The 17,803-nt window shown below is 43.4% G+C and overlaps 1 protein-coding gene across 2 annotated transcripts in view; it reads left to right on the forward strand.

The window, feature by feature from the left end:
- The window catches only part of LOC140315866 (CREB-regulated transcription coactivator 2), a 38,227-nt gene that overhangs the window by 17,955 nt on the left and 2,469 nt on the right, over window positions 1–17,803 (forward strand). For both annotated transcript variants that reach the window (XM_072393456.1, XM_072393457.1), the window contains 9 exons: window positions 256–335; window positions 418–467; window positions 573–841; window positions 2,193–2,656; window positions 10,095–10,325; window positions 10,402–10,563; window positions 12,790–12,861; window positions 14,556–14,757; window positions 16,272–17,803. The exon at window positions 16,272–17,803 is cut by the window's right edge and continues 2,469 nt beyond it. In XM_072393456.1, coding sequence (XP_072249557.1) covers window positions 256–335; window positions 418–467; window positions 573–841; window positions 2,193–2,656; window positions 10,095–10,325; window positions 10,402–10,563; window positions 12,790–12,861; window positions 14,556–14,757; window positions 16,272–16,462 — 1,721 coding nt within the window. In that variant the 3' untranslated portion in view covers window positions 16,463–17,803. The remainder of the gene's footprint in view (window positions 1–255; window positions 336–417; window positions 468–572; window positions 842–2,192; window positions 2,657–10,094; window positions 10,326–10,401; window positions 10,564–12,789; window positions 12,862–14,555; window positions 14,758–16,271) is intronic.

A 17,803-nucleotide genomic window follows, 5' to 3' on the forward strand; every position in this document is an offset into this window, starting at 1 on the left:
TCGGATCAAACTTTTCCTGTTTGAGAGCAGAGGTCCAGCTGCTGTTGGGCTTGTTTCTCTCCTCACATGTTGATCATTTTTACTGATTAATCCTGAAATGACGCCGGATGAATCGGAGAAGATCGTCTGTAACTGAGCAGCAGAGACCCTTCAGTTTGTGTTGGGGGGGTTTCAGGAGCTGAGAAAAGGACTAAATCCCACCTGTTGCTGTATAAACTGATCAGAGCTGATACCAGACCTGTTTTTGTCCCTCAGTGTTTCCGTACCCGGTGCCTCCCATCGAGGAGAACGTGCTGGACGAGGACAAACTGCCCAAACCGTGGGACAGCAAGAAGGTGCCGGTGTTTCCCTTCAGCTCAGTGTCTCTAAGCTTCTTCTGTCCTCTCACAGTAACCGTCTTTATCCTTTCTGCCTCAGCTGCCTCTGCTGTCGGCCCGGCCCAAGTCCTGCGAGGTTCCGGGCATAAAGTAAGTCTCTGGGGCTCAGGTTCTGAACGCTGGGGCATGGTTTGGGTTGGGAGTCGTGTTTTGGGGAATGAATCGTATTAAGGAAGCTCCGCCCCTCTCCTGCAGCATCTTTACCTCCCCGGAGCAGCCGTCCGCGGCGGCTCACGGCGTCCCGTCGGCCCTCAACACCGGAGGGTCGCTGCCCGACCTGTCCAGCCTCCACTTCCCCTCGCCGCTGCCCACGCCGCTGGATCAGGACGAGCCCGGCTACCCAGGATCCTCCTCTCTGAGCGGGGGCAGCAGCACGGGGAACCTGGCCTCCACCCTCACCCAGCTGGGCATCAACACCGCCAACGCAGCCGGGGGCAACGGCAGCTTCCACCACCCCACGCCAGGTTGGTACCGGCCGCCGTCTCTGTCACCGATGGGTTCCATGTGCAGAGCCGCCGGGTTTCTGCTGTTTGAATGGACCCGAACCAGGAAATGAATCGAACCGCCGGGTTTCTGCTGTTTGAATGGACCCGAACCAGGAAATGAATCGAACCGCCGGGTTTCTGCTGTTTGAATGGACCCGAACCAGGAAATGAATCGAACCTCGGGTTTTAGCTCCTCCCACCACAGGTTAAGTGGCCCGGCCCAGTGGGTCCGGCCCAGTGGGCCCGGTCCCGCTGCATGATTATGGTCAAAGTAACCATCCCAGTAGTTTAGTTCTGTAGATCGGTCCCGTCTGTTGACCCGACAGCAGCGGTTCTGTGAGATCCAGATGATGATGAGGAGGTTTGGGCTGAATGATGAAGAGTAAAGTGGTTTGACTTTGGGCTCCGCCCCTGTGAGGTTCTGGTTCTGTTCTGTGGCCCGACGGCTCTGGTTCTGGTTCTGTTCTGTGGCCCGACGGCTCTGGTTCTGTTCTGTTCTGTGGCCCGACGGCTCTGGTTCTGTTCTGTGGCCCGACGGCTCTGGTTCTGTTCTGTGGCCCGACGGCTCTGGTTCTGGTCCGGCTGGTGCTGTGGTGTGGAACTGGATCACAGTCAGGGCTGCAGAGGAATTGAAACTTCTCTGTGGATGGAAGTGCTGTCGGAAAATGTTTTATCTGAGGTGAGGCAGGCAGGAAGCTGCTGTCAGCCGCCTCCTCAGAGCCGGGTCTGGACCGGCTCCTCAGAGCCGGGTCTGGACCGGCTCTGGTGCTGAGGAGCAGATAGGAGGGGAACTCCCCCCTGAAACCACGAGCTGTTCTTATTTAGGACAGATAACGCACTGACATGTGGAACAGATCCTGGACTGTTTTAGATGGAAAGCAGGTCAGAAAGCTGTGTTTTTTCTCTGTTCAGCCACTGAACTCTGACCTTTGACCCATTCAGGCAGAAAAAAGGCTCCTAACTCAAGGGATGAACCAGTGTTGTGTCGACACAGAACAGACAACTTAGCAAAGAAGCCATTTTAAACTGGATCTTTAGGCACTTTGTCACAAAGACACATCATTTGTTCCCATTTCTTTAGCTGCATCTATGAAAAACAGCAAAGAAAACACAGTTTGACAGACAGAAAATAGGATTTCTGCAGCAACAAGGTGAAAAACAGCAGATAAGATGATAGAAAGTAAAGCTTTTCCTGTTTACTGGAAATAAATGAAGAACCGATGTCTGATCAGGATAAAATGACAGTGATTGATCTGAGTTGTCGTCTCGCAGCGTCTCCCTGAACACATGAAACCTCCAGAGTAAATCTCATGTTTCCTTCTCTCTGCAGGACTCCTGGCGTCTCTACAGAGCACGCTCAGTAACCCCTCCCTGCCTTCGTCGTTAAGCAACCCCAACATCCAATCATCTCTCAGCAGCCACTCCTTCTCCAACTCTCTGAGCTCCGCCTCCCTGCACTCGTCGCTCAGCAACCCCTCCCTGCAGTCGTCGCTCAGCTCCTCCCCCTCCCTGCCGTCCTCCCTCAGCAGCCAATCGCTGCACTCGTCCCTCAGTAACTCCTCCCTCCAGTCCATGTCCAGCAGTAACCCCAGCTACAGCAGCGGAGTGGGCGGGTCCGGCTCCGGCTCCTCCTCCTACGCGCCGCTGCTCAGCGGCCAGGCGCCGCTCAGCACGTCGCCGCGCAGACGGGCCCAGCTGTCCCCGCTCATCCTGCCCATGGGGGCGGAGTCACGGAGGCATCACTCCAAGCAGTTCTCCCCCACCATCTCCCCCACCCTGTCCTCCATCACACAGGTGAGTCCAGGCCTCCTTCTATCACCGATCAATACAGCGATTGGTGTGCTGATGGAACCCAGAAATGTTTCTGAAATTAAAACTGACTGAAAACTGACTGAAAAACAGACTGAAAGAAAAAATACTGAAAAAAAAGACTTAAAACAACCTGAAAAATGACTGAAAAACTGACTGAAAAACAGACTGAAAACAGACTGAAAACAGACTGAAAACAGACTGAAAACAGACTGAAAACAGACTGAAAACAGACTGAAAACAGACTGAAAACAGACTGAAAACAGACTGAAAAACAGACTGAAAAACAGACTGAAAAACAGACTGAAAAACTGACTGAAAACTGACTGAAAAACTGACTGAAAAACTGACTGAAAAACTGACTGAAAAACTGACTGAAAAACAGACTGAAAAACAGACTGAAAAACAGACTGAAAAACAGACTGAAAAACAGACTGAAAACAGACTGAAAAACTGACTGAAAAACTGACTGAAAACTGACTGAAAACTGACTGAAAACTGTCTGAAAACTGTCTGAAAACTGTCTGAAAACTGTCTGAAAACAGACTGAAAACAGACTGAAAACAGACTGAAAACAGACTGAAAACAGACTGAAAACAGACTGAAAACAGACTGAAAACAGACTGAAAACAGACTGAAAAAAAGAACTGAAAACAGACTGAAAAACTAACTGAAAACAGACTGAAAAACTAACTGAAAACTGACTGAAAAAAGAACTGAAAACTGACTGAAAAAAAAAATACTGAAAAACTGACTGAAAAAAAAGACTTAAAACTAAATGAAAACTGACTGAAAACTGACTGAAAACTGACTGAAAAACTGACTGAAAAACTGACTGAAAAACAGACTGAAAAACAGACTGAAAAACAGACTGAAAACAGACTGAAAACAGACTGAAAACAGACTGAAAACAGACTGAAAACAGACTGAAAACAGACTGAAAAACTGACTGAAAAACAGACTGAAAACAGACTGAAAACAGACTGAAAAACAGACTGAAAAACAGACTGAAAAACAACCTGAAAACAGACTGAAAAACAGACTGAAAAACAACCTGAAAACAGACTGAAAAACAGACTGAAAACTGACTGAAAACTGACTGAAAAACAGACTGAAAAACAGACTGAAAACAGACTGAAAACAGACTGAAAAACAGACTGAAAAACAGACTAAAAAACAGACTGAAAAACTGACTGAAAAACTGACTGAAAAACTGACTGAAAAACTGACTGAAAACTGACTGAAAACTGACTGAAAACTGACTGAAAACAGACTGAAAACAGACTGAAAAAAAGAACTGAAAAACTGACTGAAAAAAGAACTGAAAAACTGACTGAAAAAAGAACTGAAAACTGACTGAAAAAAAGAACTGAAAACAGACTGAAAAACTAACTGAAAACAGACTGAAAAACTAACTGAAAACAGACTGAAAAACTAACTGAAAACTGACTGAAAAACTAACTGAAAACTGACTGAAAAAAGAACTGAAAACTGACTGAAAAAAGAACTGAAAACTGACTGAAAAAAGAACTGAAAACTGACTGAAAAAAGAACTGAAAACTGACTGAAAAAAGAACTGAAAACTGACTGGAAAAAGAACTGAAAACAGACTGAAAAAAGAACTGAAAAAAGAACTGAAAACTGACTGGAAAAAGAACTGAAAACAGACTGAAAACAACCTGAAAACAACCTGAAAACTGACTGAAAAATGACTTAAAAACTGACTGAAAAACAGACTGAAAACAGACTGAAAAACAGACTGAAAAACAGACTGAAAAACAGACTGAAAAACAGACTGAAAAACAACCTGAAAATAGACTGAAAAACAGACTGAAAAACAACCTGAAAACAGACTGAAAAACAGACTGAAAAACAGACTGAAAAACAGACTGAAAAACAGACTGAAAAACAGACTGAAAAACAGACTGAAAAACAGACTGAAAAACAGACTGAAAACTGACTGAAAACTGACTGAAAACTGACTGAAAAACTGACTGAAAAACTGACTGAAAAACAGACTGAAAACAGACTGAAAACAGACTGAAAAACAGACTGAAAAACAGACTGAAAAACAGACTAAAAAACAGACTGAAAAACAGACTGAAAAACTGACTGAAAAACTGACTGAAAAACTGACTGAAAAACTGACTGAAAAACTGACTGAAAACTGACTGAAAACTGACTGAAAACAGACTGAAAACAGACTGAAAAAAAGAACTGAAAAACTGACTGAAAAAAGAACTGAAAAACTGACTGAAAAAAGAACTGAAAACTGACTGAAAAAAAGAACTGAAAACAGACTGAAAAACTAACTGAAAACAGACTGAAAAACTAACTGAAAACAGACTGAAAAACTAACTGAAAACTGACTGAAAAACTAACTGAAAACTGACTGAAAAAAGAACTGAAAACTGACTGAAAAAAGAACTGAAAACTGACTGAAAAAAGAACTGAAAACTGACTGAAAAAAGAACTGAAAACTGACTGAAAAAAGAACTGAAAACTGACTGGAAAAAGAACTGAAAACTGACTGGAAAAAGAACTGAAAACAGACTGAAAAAAGAACTGAAAAAAGAACTGAAAACTGACTGGAAAAAGAACTGAAAACAGACTGAAAACAACCTGAAAACAACCTGAAAACTGACTGAAAAATGACTGAAAAACTGACTGAAAACAGACTGAAAAACAGACTGAAAAACAGACTGAAAAACAACCTGAAAACAGACTGAAAAACAGACTGAAAAACAGACTGAAAAACAGACTGAAAAACAACCTGAAAACAGACTGAAAAACAGACTGAAAAACAACCTGAAAACAGACTGAAAAACAGACTGAAAACTGACTGAAAACTGACTGAAAAACAGACTGAAAAACAGACTGAAAACAGACTGAAAACAGACTGAAAAACAGACTGAAAAACAGACTAAAAAACAGACTGAAAAACTGACTGAAAAACTGACTGAAAAACTGACTGAAAAACTGACTGAAAACTGACTGAAAACTGACTGAAAACTGACTGAAAACAGACTGAAAACAGACTGAAAAAAAGAACTGAAAAACTGACTGAAAAAAGAACTGAAAAACTGACTGAAAAAAGAACTGAAAACTGACTGAAAAAAAGAACTGAAAACAGACTGAAAAACTAACTGAAAACAGACTGAAAAACTAACTGAAAACAGACTGAAAAACTAACTGAAAACTGACTGAAAAACTAACTGAAAACTGACTGAAAAAAGAACTGAAAACTGACTGAAAAAAGAACTGAAAACTGACTGAAAAAAGAACTGAAAACTGACTGAAAAAAGAACTGAAAACTGACTGAAAAAAGAACTGAAAACTGACTGGAAAAAGAACTGAAAACAGACTGAAAAAAGAACTGAAAAAAGAACTGAAAACTGACTGGAAAAAGAACTGAAAACAGACTGAAAACAACCTGAAAACAACCTGAAAACTGACTGAAAAATGACTTAAAAACTGACTGAAAAACAGACTGAAAACAGACTGAAAAACAGACTGAAAAACAGACTGAAAAACAGACTGAAAAACAGACTGAAAAACAACCTGAAAATAGACTGAAAAACAGACTGAAAAACAACCTGAAAACAGACTGAAAAACAGACTGAAAAACAGACTGAAAAACAGACTGAAAAACAGACTGAAAAACAGACTGAAAAACAGACTGAAAAACAGACTGAAAAACAGACTGAAAAACAGACTGAAAACTGACTGAAAACTGACTGAAAACTGACTGAAAAACTGACTGAAAAACTGACTGAAAAACAGACTGAAAACAGACTGAAAACAGACTGAAAAACAGACTGAAAAACAGACTGAAAAACAGACTAAAAAACAGACTGAAAAACAGACTGAAAAACTGACTGAAAAACTGACTGAAAAACTGACTGAAAAACTGACTGAAAAACTGACTGAAAACTGACTGAAAACTGACTGAAAACAGACTGAAAACAGACTGAAAAAAAGAACTGAAAAACTGACTGAAAAAAGAACTGAAAAACTGACTGAAAAAAGAACTGAAAACTGACTGAAAAAAAGAACTGAAAACAGACTGAAAAACTAACTGAAAACAGACTGAAAAACTAACTGAAAACAGACTGAAAAACTAACTGAAAACTGACTGAAAAACTAACTGAAAACTGACTGAAAAAAGAACTGAAAACTGACTGAAAAAAGAACTGAAAACTGACTGAAAAAAGAACTGAAAACTGACTGAAAAAAGAACTGAAAACTGACTGAAAAAAGAACTGAAAACTGACTGGAAAAAGAACTGAAAACTGACTGGAAAAAGAACTGAAAACAGACTGAAAAAAGAACTGAAAAAAGAACTGAAAACTGACTGGAAAAAGAACTGAAAACAGACTGAAAACAACCTGAAAACAACCTGAAAACTGACTGAAAAATGACTGAAAAACTGACTGAAAACAGACTGAAAAACAGACTGAAAAACAGACTGAAAAACAACCTGAAAACAGACTGAAAAACAGACTGAAAAACAGACTGAAAAAAAGAACTGAAAACAGACTGAAAAACTAACTGAAAACTGACTGAAAAAAGAACTGAAAAACTGACTGAAAAAAGAACTGAAAAACAGACTGAAAAACAGACTGAAAAACAGACTGAAAAACAGACTGAAAAACAGACTGAAAAAAAGAACTGAAAACAGACTGAAAAACTAACTGAAAACTGACTGAAAAAAGAACTGAAAAACTGACTGAAAAAAGAACTGAAAACAGACTGAAAAAAAGAACTGAAAACAGACTGAAAAACTAACTGAAAACTGACTGAAAAAAGAACTGAAAACTGACTGGAAAAAGAACTGAAAACTGACTGGAAAAAGAACTGAAAACAGACTGAAAAAAGAACTGAAAAAAGAACTGAAACTGACTGGAAAAAGAACTGAAAACAGACTGAAAAACAGACTGAAAACTGACTGAAAACTGACTGAAAACTGACTCAAAATTGACTGAAAACAGACTGAAAACTGACTGAAAAAAGAACTGAAAACTGACTGAAAAAAGAACTGAAAACTGACTGAAAAAAGAACTGAAAACTGACTGGAAAAAGAACTGAAAAAAGAACTGAAAACTGACTGGAAAAAGAACTGAAAACAGACTGAAAAACAGACTGAAAAACAGACTGAAAAACAGACTGAAAACTGACTGAAAACTGACTGAAAACTGACTGAAAACTGACTGAAAACTGACTGAAAACTGACTGAAAACAGACTGAAAAAAGAACTGAAAACAGACTGAAAAACTAACTGAAAACTGACTGAAAAAAGAACTGAAAACTCACTGAAAAAAGAACTGAAAACTGACTGAAAAAAGAACTGAAAACTGACTGGAAAAAGAACTGAAAACTGACTGGAAAAAGAACTGAAAACTGACTGGAAAAAGAACTGAAAACAGACTGAAAAAAGAACTGAAAACTGACTGAAAAAAGAACTGAAAACTGACTGGAAAAAGAACTGAAAACAGACTGAAAACAGACTGAAAACAGACTGAAAACAGACTGAAAACTGACTGAAAACTGACTGAAAACAGAACTGAAATCAGACTGAAAACAGACTGGAAAAAGAACTGAAAAAAGAACTGAAAACTGACTGAAAATAGACTGAAAAAAGAACTGAAAACGGACTAAAAAGGGACAGGAAAAAGAACTGAAAACAGACTGAAAAACTAACTGAAAACCGACTGAAAAACTAACTGAAAACTGACTGAAAACTAACTGAAAACTAACTGAAAACTAACTGAAAACAGACTGAAAAACAGACTGAAAAACAGACTGAAAAACAGACTGAAAAACACACTGAAAAACAGACTGAAAACTAACTGAAAACTAACTGAAAAACAGACTGAAAAACAGACTGAAAAACAGACTGAAAAACAGACTGAAAACAGACTGAAAACAGACTGAAAAAAGAACTGAAAACTGACTGAAAAACTAACTGAAAACAGACTGAAAACAGACTGAAAACAGACTGAAAACAGACTGAAAACAGACTGAAAACAGACTGAAAACAGACTGAAAACAGACTGAAAACAGACTGAAAACAGACTGAAAACAGACTGAAAAACGAACTGAAAAACAGACTGAAAAACTAACTGAAAACTAACTGAAAACTAACTGAAAAACAGACTGGAAAACAGACTGAAAACAACCTGGAAACAGACTGGAAAACAACCTGAAAAAAGAACTGAAAACTGACTGAAAAAAGAACTGAAAACTGACTGAAAAACAGACTGAAAAACAGACTGAAAAACACACTGAAAAACAGACTGAAAACTAACTGAAAACTAACTGAAAAACAGACTGAAAAACAGACTGAAAAACAGACTGAAAACAGACTGAAAACAGACTGAAAACAGACTGAAAACAGACTGAAAACAGACTGAAAACTAACTGAAAACAGACTGAAAAAAGAACTGAAAAAAGAACTGAAAACTGACTGAAAAACTAACTGAAAACTGACTGAAAAAAGAACTGAAAACAGACTGAAAAAAGAACTGAAAACAGACTGAAAAAAGAACTGAAAACAGACTGAAAAAAGAACTGAAAACAGACTGAAAAAACAGACTGGAAAAAGAACTGAAAACTAACTGAAAACTAACTGAAAACTGACTGAAAAACTAACTGAAAACAGACTGATAAACTAACTGAAAACAGACTGAAAACAGACTGAAAACAGACTGAAAACAGACTGAAAACAGACTGAAAACAGACTGAAAACAGACTGAAAAACGAACTGAAAAACAGACTGAAAAACTAACTGAAAACTAACTGAAAAACAGACTGGAAAACAGACTGAAAACAACCTGGAAACAGACTGGAAAACAACCTGAAAAAAGAACTGAAAACTGACTGAAAAAAGAACTGAAAACTGACTGAAAACAGACTGAAAAGGGACTGGAAAAAGAACTGAAAACAGACTGAAAAACTAACTGAAAACAGACTGAAAAACTAACTGAAAACAGACTGGAAAAAGAACTGAAAACAGACTGGAAAAAGAACTAAAAACTGACTGAAAATAGACTGAAAAAAGAACTGAAAACAGACTGGAAAAAGAACTGAAAACTGACTGAAAACAGACTGGAAAAAGAACTGAAAACAGACTGAAAACGGGACTGAAAAACTGACTAAAAAGGGACAGGAAAAAGAACTGAACTTTCTTACTCAAACTTTGTGTGACCTGCTGAAACTTTTTTTTTTTGTCCACATTTTAACGTTTCTTTGAGAAATAAATGAACAAATTAAAAAATAATTCTTTGCCGGTAGGTCTGTGAAATAAGTATTAAGTTTATATATAAAAGGTCTTAAAAAGGTCTTAAAAAGGTCTGAATTTGACTGGAAGGAGCCTGGTTAGCGTCCGGCTGCTAACTTGCTAACCCTCGGTCCCGTCCTGCAGGGCGTCCCTCTGGACACCAGCAGACTGCCTCTGGACCAGCGGCTTCCTCCCTACCCGCTCAGCCAGTCCCACCAGCACCAGCCCGGCTCCCAGCCCGGACAGCAGCCCCACCCAGTGGGTCAGCACCACCTCCAGCAGCTGCACCGCTTCCAGCAGCCGCGAGCCACCACCCAGCAGCAGCTCCACCTGCAGAACCTGCGGAACCAGCACATGCAGCAGCACTTTGGAACGGTACGTTACGGCTCAGCCGACCGGCCCAGGTTAGTGAGATGCTCTGTGAAGTTCTGACCTCGGTGTGTCGCTGCAGCATCAGAGGCCGATGGGGCCGCCCGTGAAGGCGGAGAGCGCCATGGACCCGTGCGTTCAGGCGTCCTCGTTCTCGCTCTGCCAAGTGAAACAGGAAGCAGAGCAGCAGGCGGAGCAGCAGCGCCTCCAGCAGCACATCAACCTGTCCACCGACTTCTACAACGTGAGTAACCACAGCTGGGCACATCTGTCTCTGACCGATGAAGCGCTTCTGCTTCAGTTCTGGTTCTTCCTCTGAGGAGCAGGACGGAAACGGCAGCTCAGTTTGACAGAAACAGGTCCACTAAACCTTTAAAAAGCACCAGTTTCCATCCAGAAACGGGTCCACTAAACCTTTAAAAAGCACCAGTTTCTATACAGAAACAGGTCCACTAAACCTTTAAAAAGCACCAGTTTCCATCCAGAAACAGGAATCCCTGCTCCGGACAGAACCGGTGGAACCGGGTCGGGTTCCTGCTCACATGCACACGCCTGCAGGGCTGAGGTCAGAGCTCCGATGGCTTGACTTCAGTCCTTCGGCCTCTTCGGAGCTAATCTGGAGGCGTGTTTGGGCTCCTATTCCAGGCTGATGTTTCCAGATGTTGCTTCCGTCTTTTTTTCCCATGATGCCATCTGTTCTGTGATTGGTGCTTCCAATCAGAAGCTTCTGAAGCTCAGACTCATCTCAAACACGTACTAAACTTGGTGTTTTCTGGTTTTATCTGAGTTTTATTCTCCTTTGAACACACAGTTTGTCTGACTGTGCTGATGTAATTCCTCCCTGGCAGAAAACTCGCTTCTTTTTGTTCTGCACAGAAACGTCTGTGTTCACTTTGTGTTTGTCAGGAAACTCAAACACAAACTTCTGAACAGTTATTAAAGTAAAACGGTGCTGGAGAACAGCTGCTGCCCTCCATCAGCGTTCGATGAGCAGCTGGAGTCAGTTTTGGTGTTTTCAGTGTGGAGGCATCTGATTGGACTCAGCTGATTGAATAATTGGATTAATTAGGTTATGTTGAGTGTTCTGAATGTGAAAGTTGTGTAACCCACTCAGAAGGGATCTGTGTTTAACCTGCTGCTGCAGCCGATGAAGCCAGATACCTTTTTACTGCTGTTTGCACGTCTGTGGGTGCCTCTTAGTTTTATAAGCATGTGCTGCTTTAGTTCAACTGACCAGAGTGATGAGCAGCACCTTTCATTACCTGGTTCAGTGTGAACAGGTGTGCTCACCTGTCTGATTTAACGCTGAGCTGGAAACAGAAGGAGCAGCAGATGGTGAGGCTGACACCCAAACACACCTGAGCTGAAAAATGAAAGACGCTCTGATGTCACAGCTTCCACATTTTACCTCAAACACGGAAATCAGAATGAAGCTTCACCCCTCTGATCATGAAGGTAGCAGCCTGGCTGATAAAGGACTGAAACAAGACTGAAACAAGACTGAAAACTGATGGAAAACAGACTGAAACAAGACTGAAAACTGATGGAAAACAGACTGATAACAGACTGAAAACGGACCGGAAAAAAAAGACTGAAAAACAGACTGATAAAGGACTGAAAATAGACTAAAAAGGGACTGAAAATTGACTAAAAAGGGACTGAAAACAGACTAAAAAGGGACTGAAAACAGACTAAAAAGGGACTGAAAACAGACTAAAAAGGGACTGAAAACAGACTGATAAAGGACTGAAAAAAGACTGAAAAAAGATTGAAAAACAGTCTGAAAGTAGACTAAAAACAGACTGAAACAAGAATGAAAACTGATGGAAAACAGACTGAAAACGGACCGGAAAAAAAAGACTGAAAAACAGACTGATAAAGGACTGAAAATAGACTAAAAAGGGACTAAAAATTGACTAAAAAGGGACTGAAAATTGACTAAAAAGGGACTGAAAATAGACTAAAAACAGACTGAAAACAGACTTAAAAAAAGACTGAAAATTAACTGAAAAAGGACAGAAAACTGACTGAAAACAGACTGAAAACTACTTCTTCACTTCTTCTGATCTCTCCCATCCAACCAGGCGACTTTTAAAGGTCTTTAAAGACTAACTCCTGACACCCTGAAGACAATGTCACTGAGTTTTTTGGGTTAATTATTTCCCATCATGCACCTGGTGTAACAACTCCTGTGAGACTCTTTCATCTTGAAAAGTGTCTTTGAATTCCCCTGAAAAGTCGTTTTAGGCCGGCTTAACCTGACCAGAAACCAGGTGAGACTTTGCACTAAAGCCTCCTGGGAGAATAGATCATATAATAATTAGACTTTATAATAAACCCAGAAACGTCTGAGGCCAGCAGATCCTCTTTTAGCTGAAGTTTCCAGACGTTTGTCAGCTGATGCATCAGGACACGTGGTCGTGACTTCATGATGTGAGAAATGTAACTGGACGGTTTTCTTTTTTCCCAGGATGCCTTGTTCAACTCCCTGCTGGATGACCCGTACCTGAGTCTGCAGCTCACAGGAAAATCCAACCAGCAGGTAGGGATGATGTCATCTGTGGGAGCTCCTCTGCTGTCATCAGGTCAAAGTTTAGTTCAGAGCATTCATTAAAGCTGAAGTATTCTTTGTAACAGTTCCTTCAGTCCAGCGTTGAACTGGACCAAGTGGTGTACGTCATCTTCATTAGCGTTAGCTAAGTTAGCTGCTGCTAAAGGAAGAAATAAATCAGTAAATAAACCATGAGGAGTTATTTCATTAGCTAAGCTGTTAGAGTTAGCTGCTGCTAAAGGAGGAAATAAATCAGTAAATAAAGCATGAGGAGTTATTTCATTAGCTAAGCTGTTAGCGTTAGCTGCTGCTAAAGGAGGAAATAAATCAGTAAATAAACCATGAGGAGTTATTTCATTAGCTAAGCTGTTAGCGTTAGCTGCTGCTAAAGGAAGAAATAAATCAGTAAATAAACCATGAGGAGTTATTTCTGCATTAGCTGAGCTGTTAGCGTTAGCTGCTGCTAAAGGAAGAAATAAATCAGTAAATAAACCATGAGGAGTTACTTCATTAGCTAAGCTGTTAGCGTTAGCTGCTGCTAAAGGAAGAAATAAATCAGTAAATAAACCATGAGGAGTTATTTCTGCATTGGCTGAGCTGTTAGCGTTAGCTGCTGCTAAAGGAAGAAATAAACCATGAGGAGTTATTTCTGCATTAGCTAAGCTGTTAGCGTTAGCTGCTTCTAAAGGAGGAAATAAATCAGTAAATAAACCATGAGGAGTTATTTCATTAGCTAAGCTGTTAGCGTTAGCTGCTGCTAAAGGAAGAAATAAATCAGTAAATAAACCATGAGGAGTTATTTCTGCATTAGCTAAGCTGTTAGCGTTAGCTGCTGCTAAAGGAAGAAATAAATCAGTAAATAAACCATGAGGAGTTACTTCATTAGCTGAGCTGTTAGCGTTAGCTGCTGCTAAAGGAAGAAATAAATCAGTAAATAAACCATGAGGAGTTATTTCTGCATTAGCTAAGCTGTTAGCGTTAGCTGCTGCTAAAGGAGGAAATAAATCAGTAAATAAACCATGAGGAGTTACTTCATTAGCTGAGCTGTTAGCGTTAGCTGCTGCTAAAGGAAGAAATAAATCAGTAAATAAACCATGAGGAGTTATTTCATTAGCTAAGCTGTTAGCGTTAGCTGCTGCTAAAGGAAGAAATAAATCAGTAAATAAACCATGAGGAGTTATTTCTCAGATGCTTCCATTTCCCTGCTCTGAAGTTCAGGCTCTGAGAGTTGGAACTGATCCTCTTTGTGGCTCAGTTCCTTCAGTCCAGCGTTGAACTGGACCAAGTTGTTAAAACAGTGGGATGAAAAGTGTTTGCTGCACATTCACAGTCTTTAGCTAACTCTGCTGGAACATTAGCCTCAGATATAGTTTATCCACTGGGCTCTTATATCCTCTGAGGCTGCTGCTGGATGGAAGATGCATGCTCCTCAGTGCAGCTGACAGCAGAACATTTCCACCAGAAGCTGGCTTCATCCGTCCAGCAGGGGGGATGTGAGGGGGCGGGGCTTAGCAGAGGAGGCGGGGCTTAGCAGAGGAGGCGGAGCAGTCACAGTCTTTAGCTAACTCTGCTCGAACGTTAGCCTCAGATATAGTTTATCCACTGGGCTCTGATATCCTCCAGGCTGTGGTTCTGTAGTTTCTTCTTCATGCTGCACATTTGGACTAAAATGGTTCCTGCTTCAGTTCCCAGGCGACAGCCAGGCCGACGGTCTGTCCCTGAACCACGGCGGTCTGAGCTGCGTCACCGACAACAACCAGCTGCAAGCCGACAGCCACGCAGCCCTGGAGACGCAGGGCGCCGGCGACCAGCAGCTGCTCAACAACCAGAACCAGAACTACAGCGGTGGAGACGGACGCCACAACGTGCCCAACATCATCCTCACAGGTCCGTATGAGCCTCAGGTCAACCTTTCAGAAAACTTCACACGAGGAGAGGCGGGGTCACGTGACCCAGGCTTCACACGAGAAGAGGCGGGGTCACGTGACCCAGGCTTCACACGAGGAGAGGCGGGGTCACGTGACCCAGGCTTCACACGAGAAGAGGCGGGGTCACGTGACCCAGGCTTCACACGAGGAGAGGCGGGGTCACGTGACCCAGGCTTCACACGAGAAGAGGCGGGGTCACGTGACCCAGGCTTCACACGAGAAGAGGCGGGGTCACGTGACCCAGGCTTCACACGAGAAGAGGCGGGGTCACGTGACCCAGGCTTCACACGAGAAGAGGCGGGGTCACGTGACCCAGGCTTCACACGAGAAGAGGCGGGGTCACGTGACCCATGACCTGGGTGAAACTCAGAGATGAGCTTCTTCCTTTGGTATAAAACAGAGAAGAGAAAAGGAACAGTTTGTGAAGCTTTAATGAGCTCACAGTTAAAAACTGGGCAGGTGTGTTGAGTCCTGAAGGGGCTCCAGGTCCTCAGGGGACGCCACGGGGACGCCACGGTTACGCCACGGGGACGCCATGGTGTCAGAGGAGCAGCTGAGAGGCTGTGGGTCCATCCTGTCCTGGGGAAGGACTTCAGGCTCCTCTGACTCGCCGGGCCTCTGTGGGCCATCCTGAACAGAATTGATCTCTCAGAATCAGAATAAACTGAGTAAATCCACAGAAGCTGATTTGTGTTCACCGGTTTAACTAGCATAACCGGTTTAACCAGTTCACTCAGTTTAGTCTGTCTAACCGGTTAAACCAGTTTAATATGTTTATCCAGTGTAACTAGTTTAACCGGTTTCACCAGTTTAGCCGGTGTCCCTGCAGCCGTCTCTCTGGTGCAGCTCTAACGCGTTTACCCAGTTTACCCAGTTCAATCAGTTTAACCAGTTTAACCAGTATAACCGGTTTACCTGTTAAACCAAATTAACCCGTTTTAGCTGTTCAACCAGCTTAACCTGTTTAACCAATGTAACCGGTTTAACTGGTTTAACCGGTTTAGCCTGTTCTCCTGCAGCCTGGTGCAGCTCTAACCCGTCCCCCTCCCCCCCCCTGCAGGAGAGTCCCTGGTTTACCTGTTTTAGCCAATTTAGCCTGTTTAACCGGTTTAGCCAGTTTAACCAGTTTAACCGGTTTAGCCTGTTTACTTTCTGCGGCTCGGTGGCGGCAGAGCTCGGGCGCTCGGTTTAGCCTGTTTAGCCTATTTAACCGGTTCTCCTGCAGCCTGGAGCAGCTCTAACCCGCCCCCCTCCCAGGGAGACTCCCTGGTTTAGCCTGTTTAACCGGTTTAGTCTGTTTAACCAATTTACCCAGTGTAACCAGTTTAGCCTGTTTACCCATTTAGCCTGTTTACCCATTTAGCCTGTTTAACATGTTTAGCCTGTTTAGCCTGTTTAACACGTTTCACCGGTTCAGCCTGTTCTCCTGCAGACTGGTGCAGCTCTAACCCCTCCCCCCCTCCCCCCCTGCAGGCGACTCCCCCACAGGCCTGTCCAAGGAGATCGCCAGCGCTCTGTCCCACGTCCCGGGCTTTGAGATGGACCCGTTCTCCCTGGACGAGCAGCTGAGGATGGACCCGCTGTCTCTGGACATGCTGGAGGGCGACATGATGCTGGCCGACCCGGCCGTGGAGGACTCCTTCCGGTCCGACCGGCTGAAGTGACCCCGCCTGTGGAGGTGAAGAGGACGCCGCCCACCGCCCCCCCCCCCAGCCAGCAGGGCCTGAAAGAGCTCTGGGGGGGGGCATCAGAGGCACTTACCTGAAAACGCTGTCGCTACGCCCCGGCGCTTCTGTTCTGGCATTAGCTTGTATGAGTGAAGGTGACGTCGGCTTCCTGTGCGAACCAGCAGCACGTGCGCAGCCTCGTGCACGCTGATGTGCACGGAGCCCCCGGAGCTGTTTGTGGCTCCTGCGGCAGCCATGTTGGCGTGCTCCACAGACAGGAAGTGCGTTTAAAGCTCTGTCCCTTTAGCAGGAAGTCAGCCATCTTTCAAAGGTTTCTATATTTGTAAAAAGTCCCCCGCAGAGCTGGTCGCCGCACGCTTTGCGCCCGAGTGCACGAGCGCCCGAGTGCACGAGCGCCCGAGTGCACGAGCGCCCGAGCTCTGCCGCCACCGAGCCGCAGAAAGTGCCATCCCAGCCCGAGTTGTCCCAGCGCTCTCAGCGATATGCACAGACTCTGAGGAGTTCCCGAACAAAGCTTTTCTTGTGAATGTTACTGTAAACTGTTCCCACCTGATGTCACTCACTGTGGAGCAGCCCCCGCCTTCCTCCGAGTGCCTTTGTGGCTGCAACGGGCCGCCGTGCGCGAACCAATCAGGTGTCAGCCCCAGAAGTCCCAGCAGAATGATTCATAAAGAAGGTTTTAGTTGCTGCTCACTGAAGCTTTAACCCGCTGTGTCAGCACGCCTCCTCCTTCCAGCTCGCCGTCCGTCCCTCTCATCTACAGACAGCTGTTCACTGATCCTGATCACATGCAGGTATTGATCTGTCAGTTATTATGGAACCTCTCAGCTCCTCAGAGTCCGTCTCTCCTTCATTTCTTCTGCACTGAAGAAGAAATCTGGGTCGGTGTTTTGAGACTTTTGAGGTTTATTTGATTTAGTTTCATCTTATTTTCCGTTTGTTTAACGTCTCACTGAGGGACGCCCACATGAGACGTGGTTAAAGTGGTTAAAGACGTGGTTAAAGTGGTTAAAGAGGTTAAAGGTTGAAGGGTAACTCTAACCCAGAGCAGGTGTGTCAGCTTTGAGCTCCTCGGTTGAATCTGCCCCAGGATCAGGTGATTTTTGGTGGGATGGCCCTTTAACTCCTCCCAGACCCTGTGATTGACAGCTCTTAGCCCCGCCCCATCCGACCCAGACCCTGTGATTGACAGCTCTTAGCCCCGCCCCATCCTCCCAGACCCTGTGATTGACAGCTCTTAGCCCCGCCCCATCCGCCCCAGACCCTGTGATTGACAGCTCTTAGCCCCGCCCCATCCGACCTGCTGCATCAGCTCAC

Source organism: Leuresthes tenuis, unplaced genomic scaffold, assembly GCF_036924035.1.
Source record: "Leuresthes tenuis unplaced genomic scaffold, fLeuTen1.0.hap1 SCAF_10, whole genome shotgun sequence".
Classification (NCBI taxonomy): domain Eukaryota; kingdom Metazoa; phylum Chordata; class Actinopteri; order Atheriniformes; family Atherinopsidae; genus Leuresthes; species Leuresthes tenuis.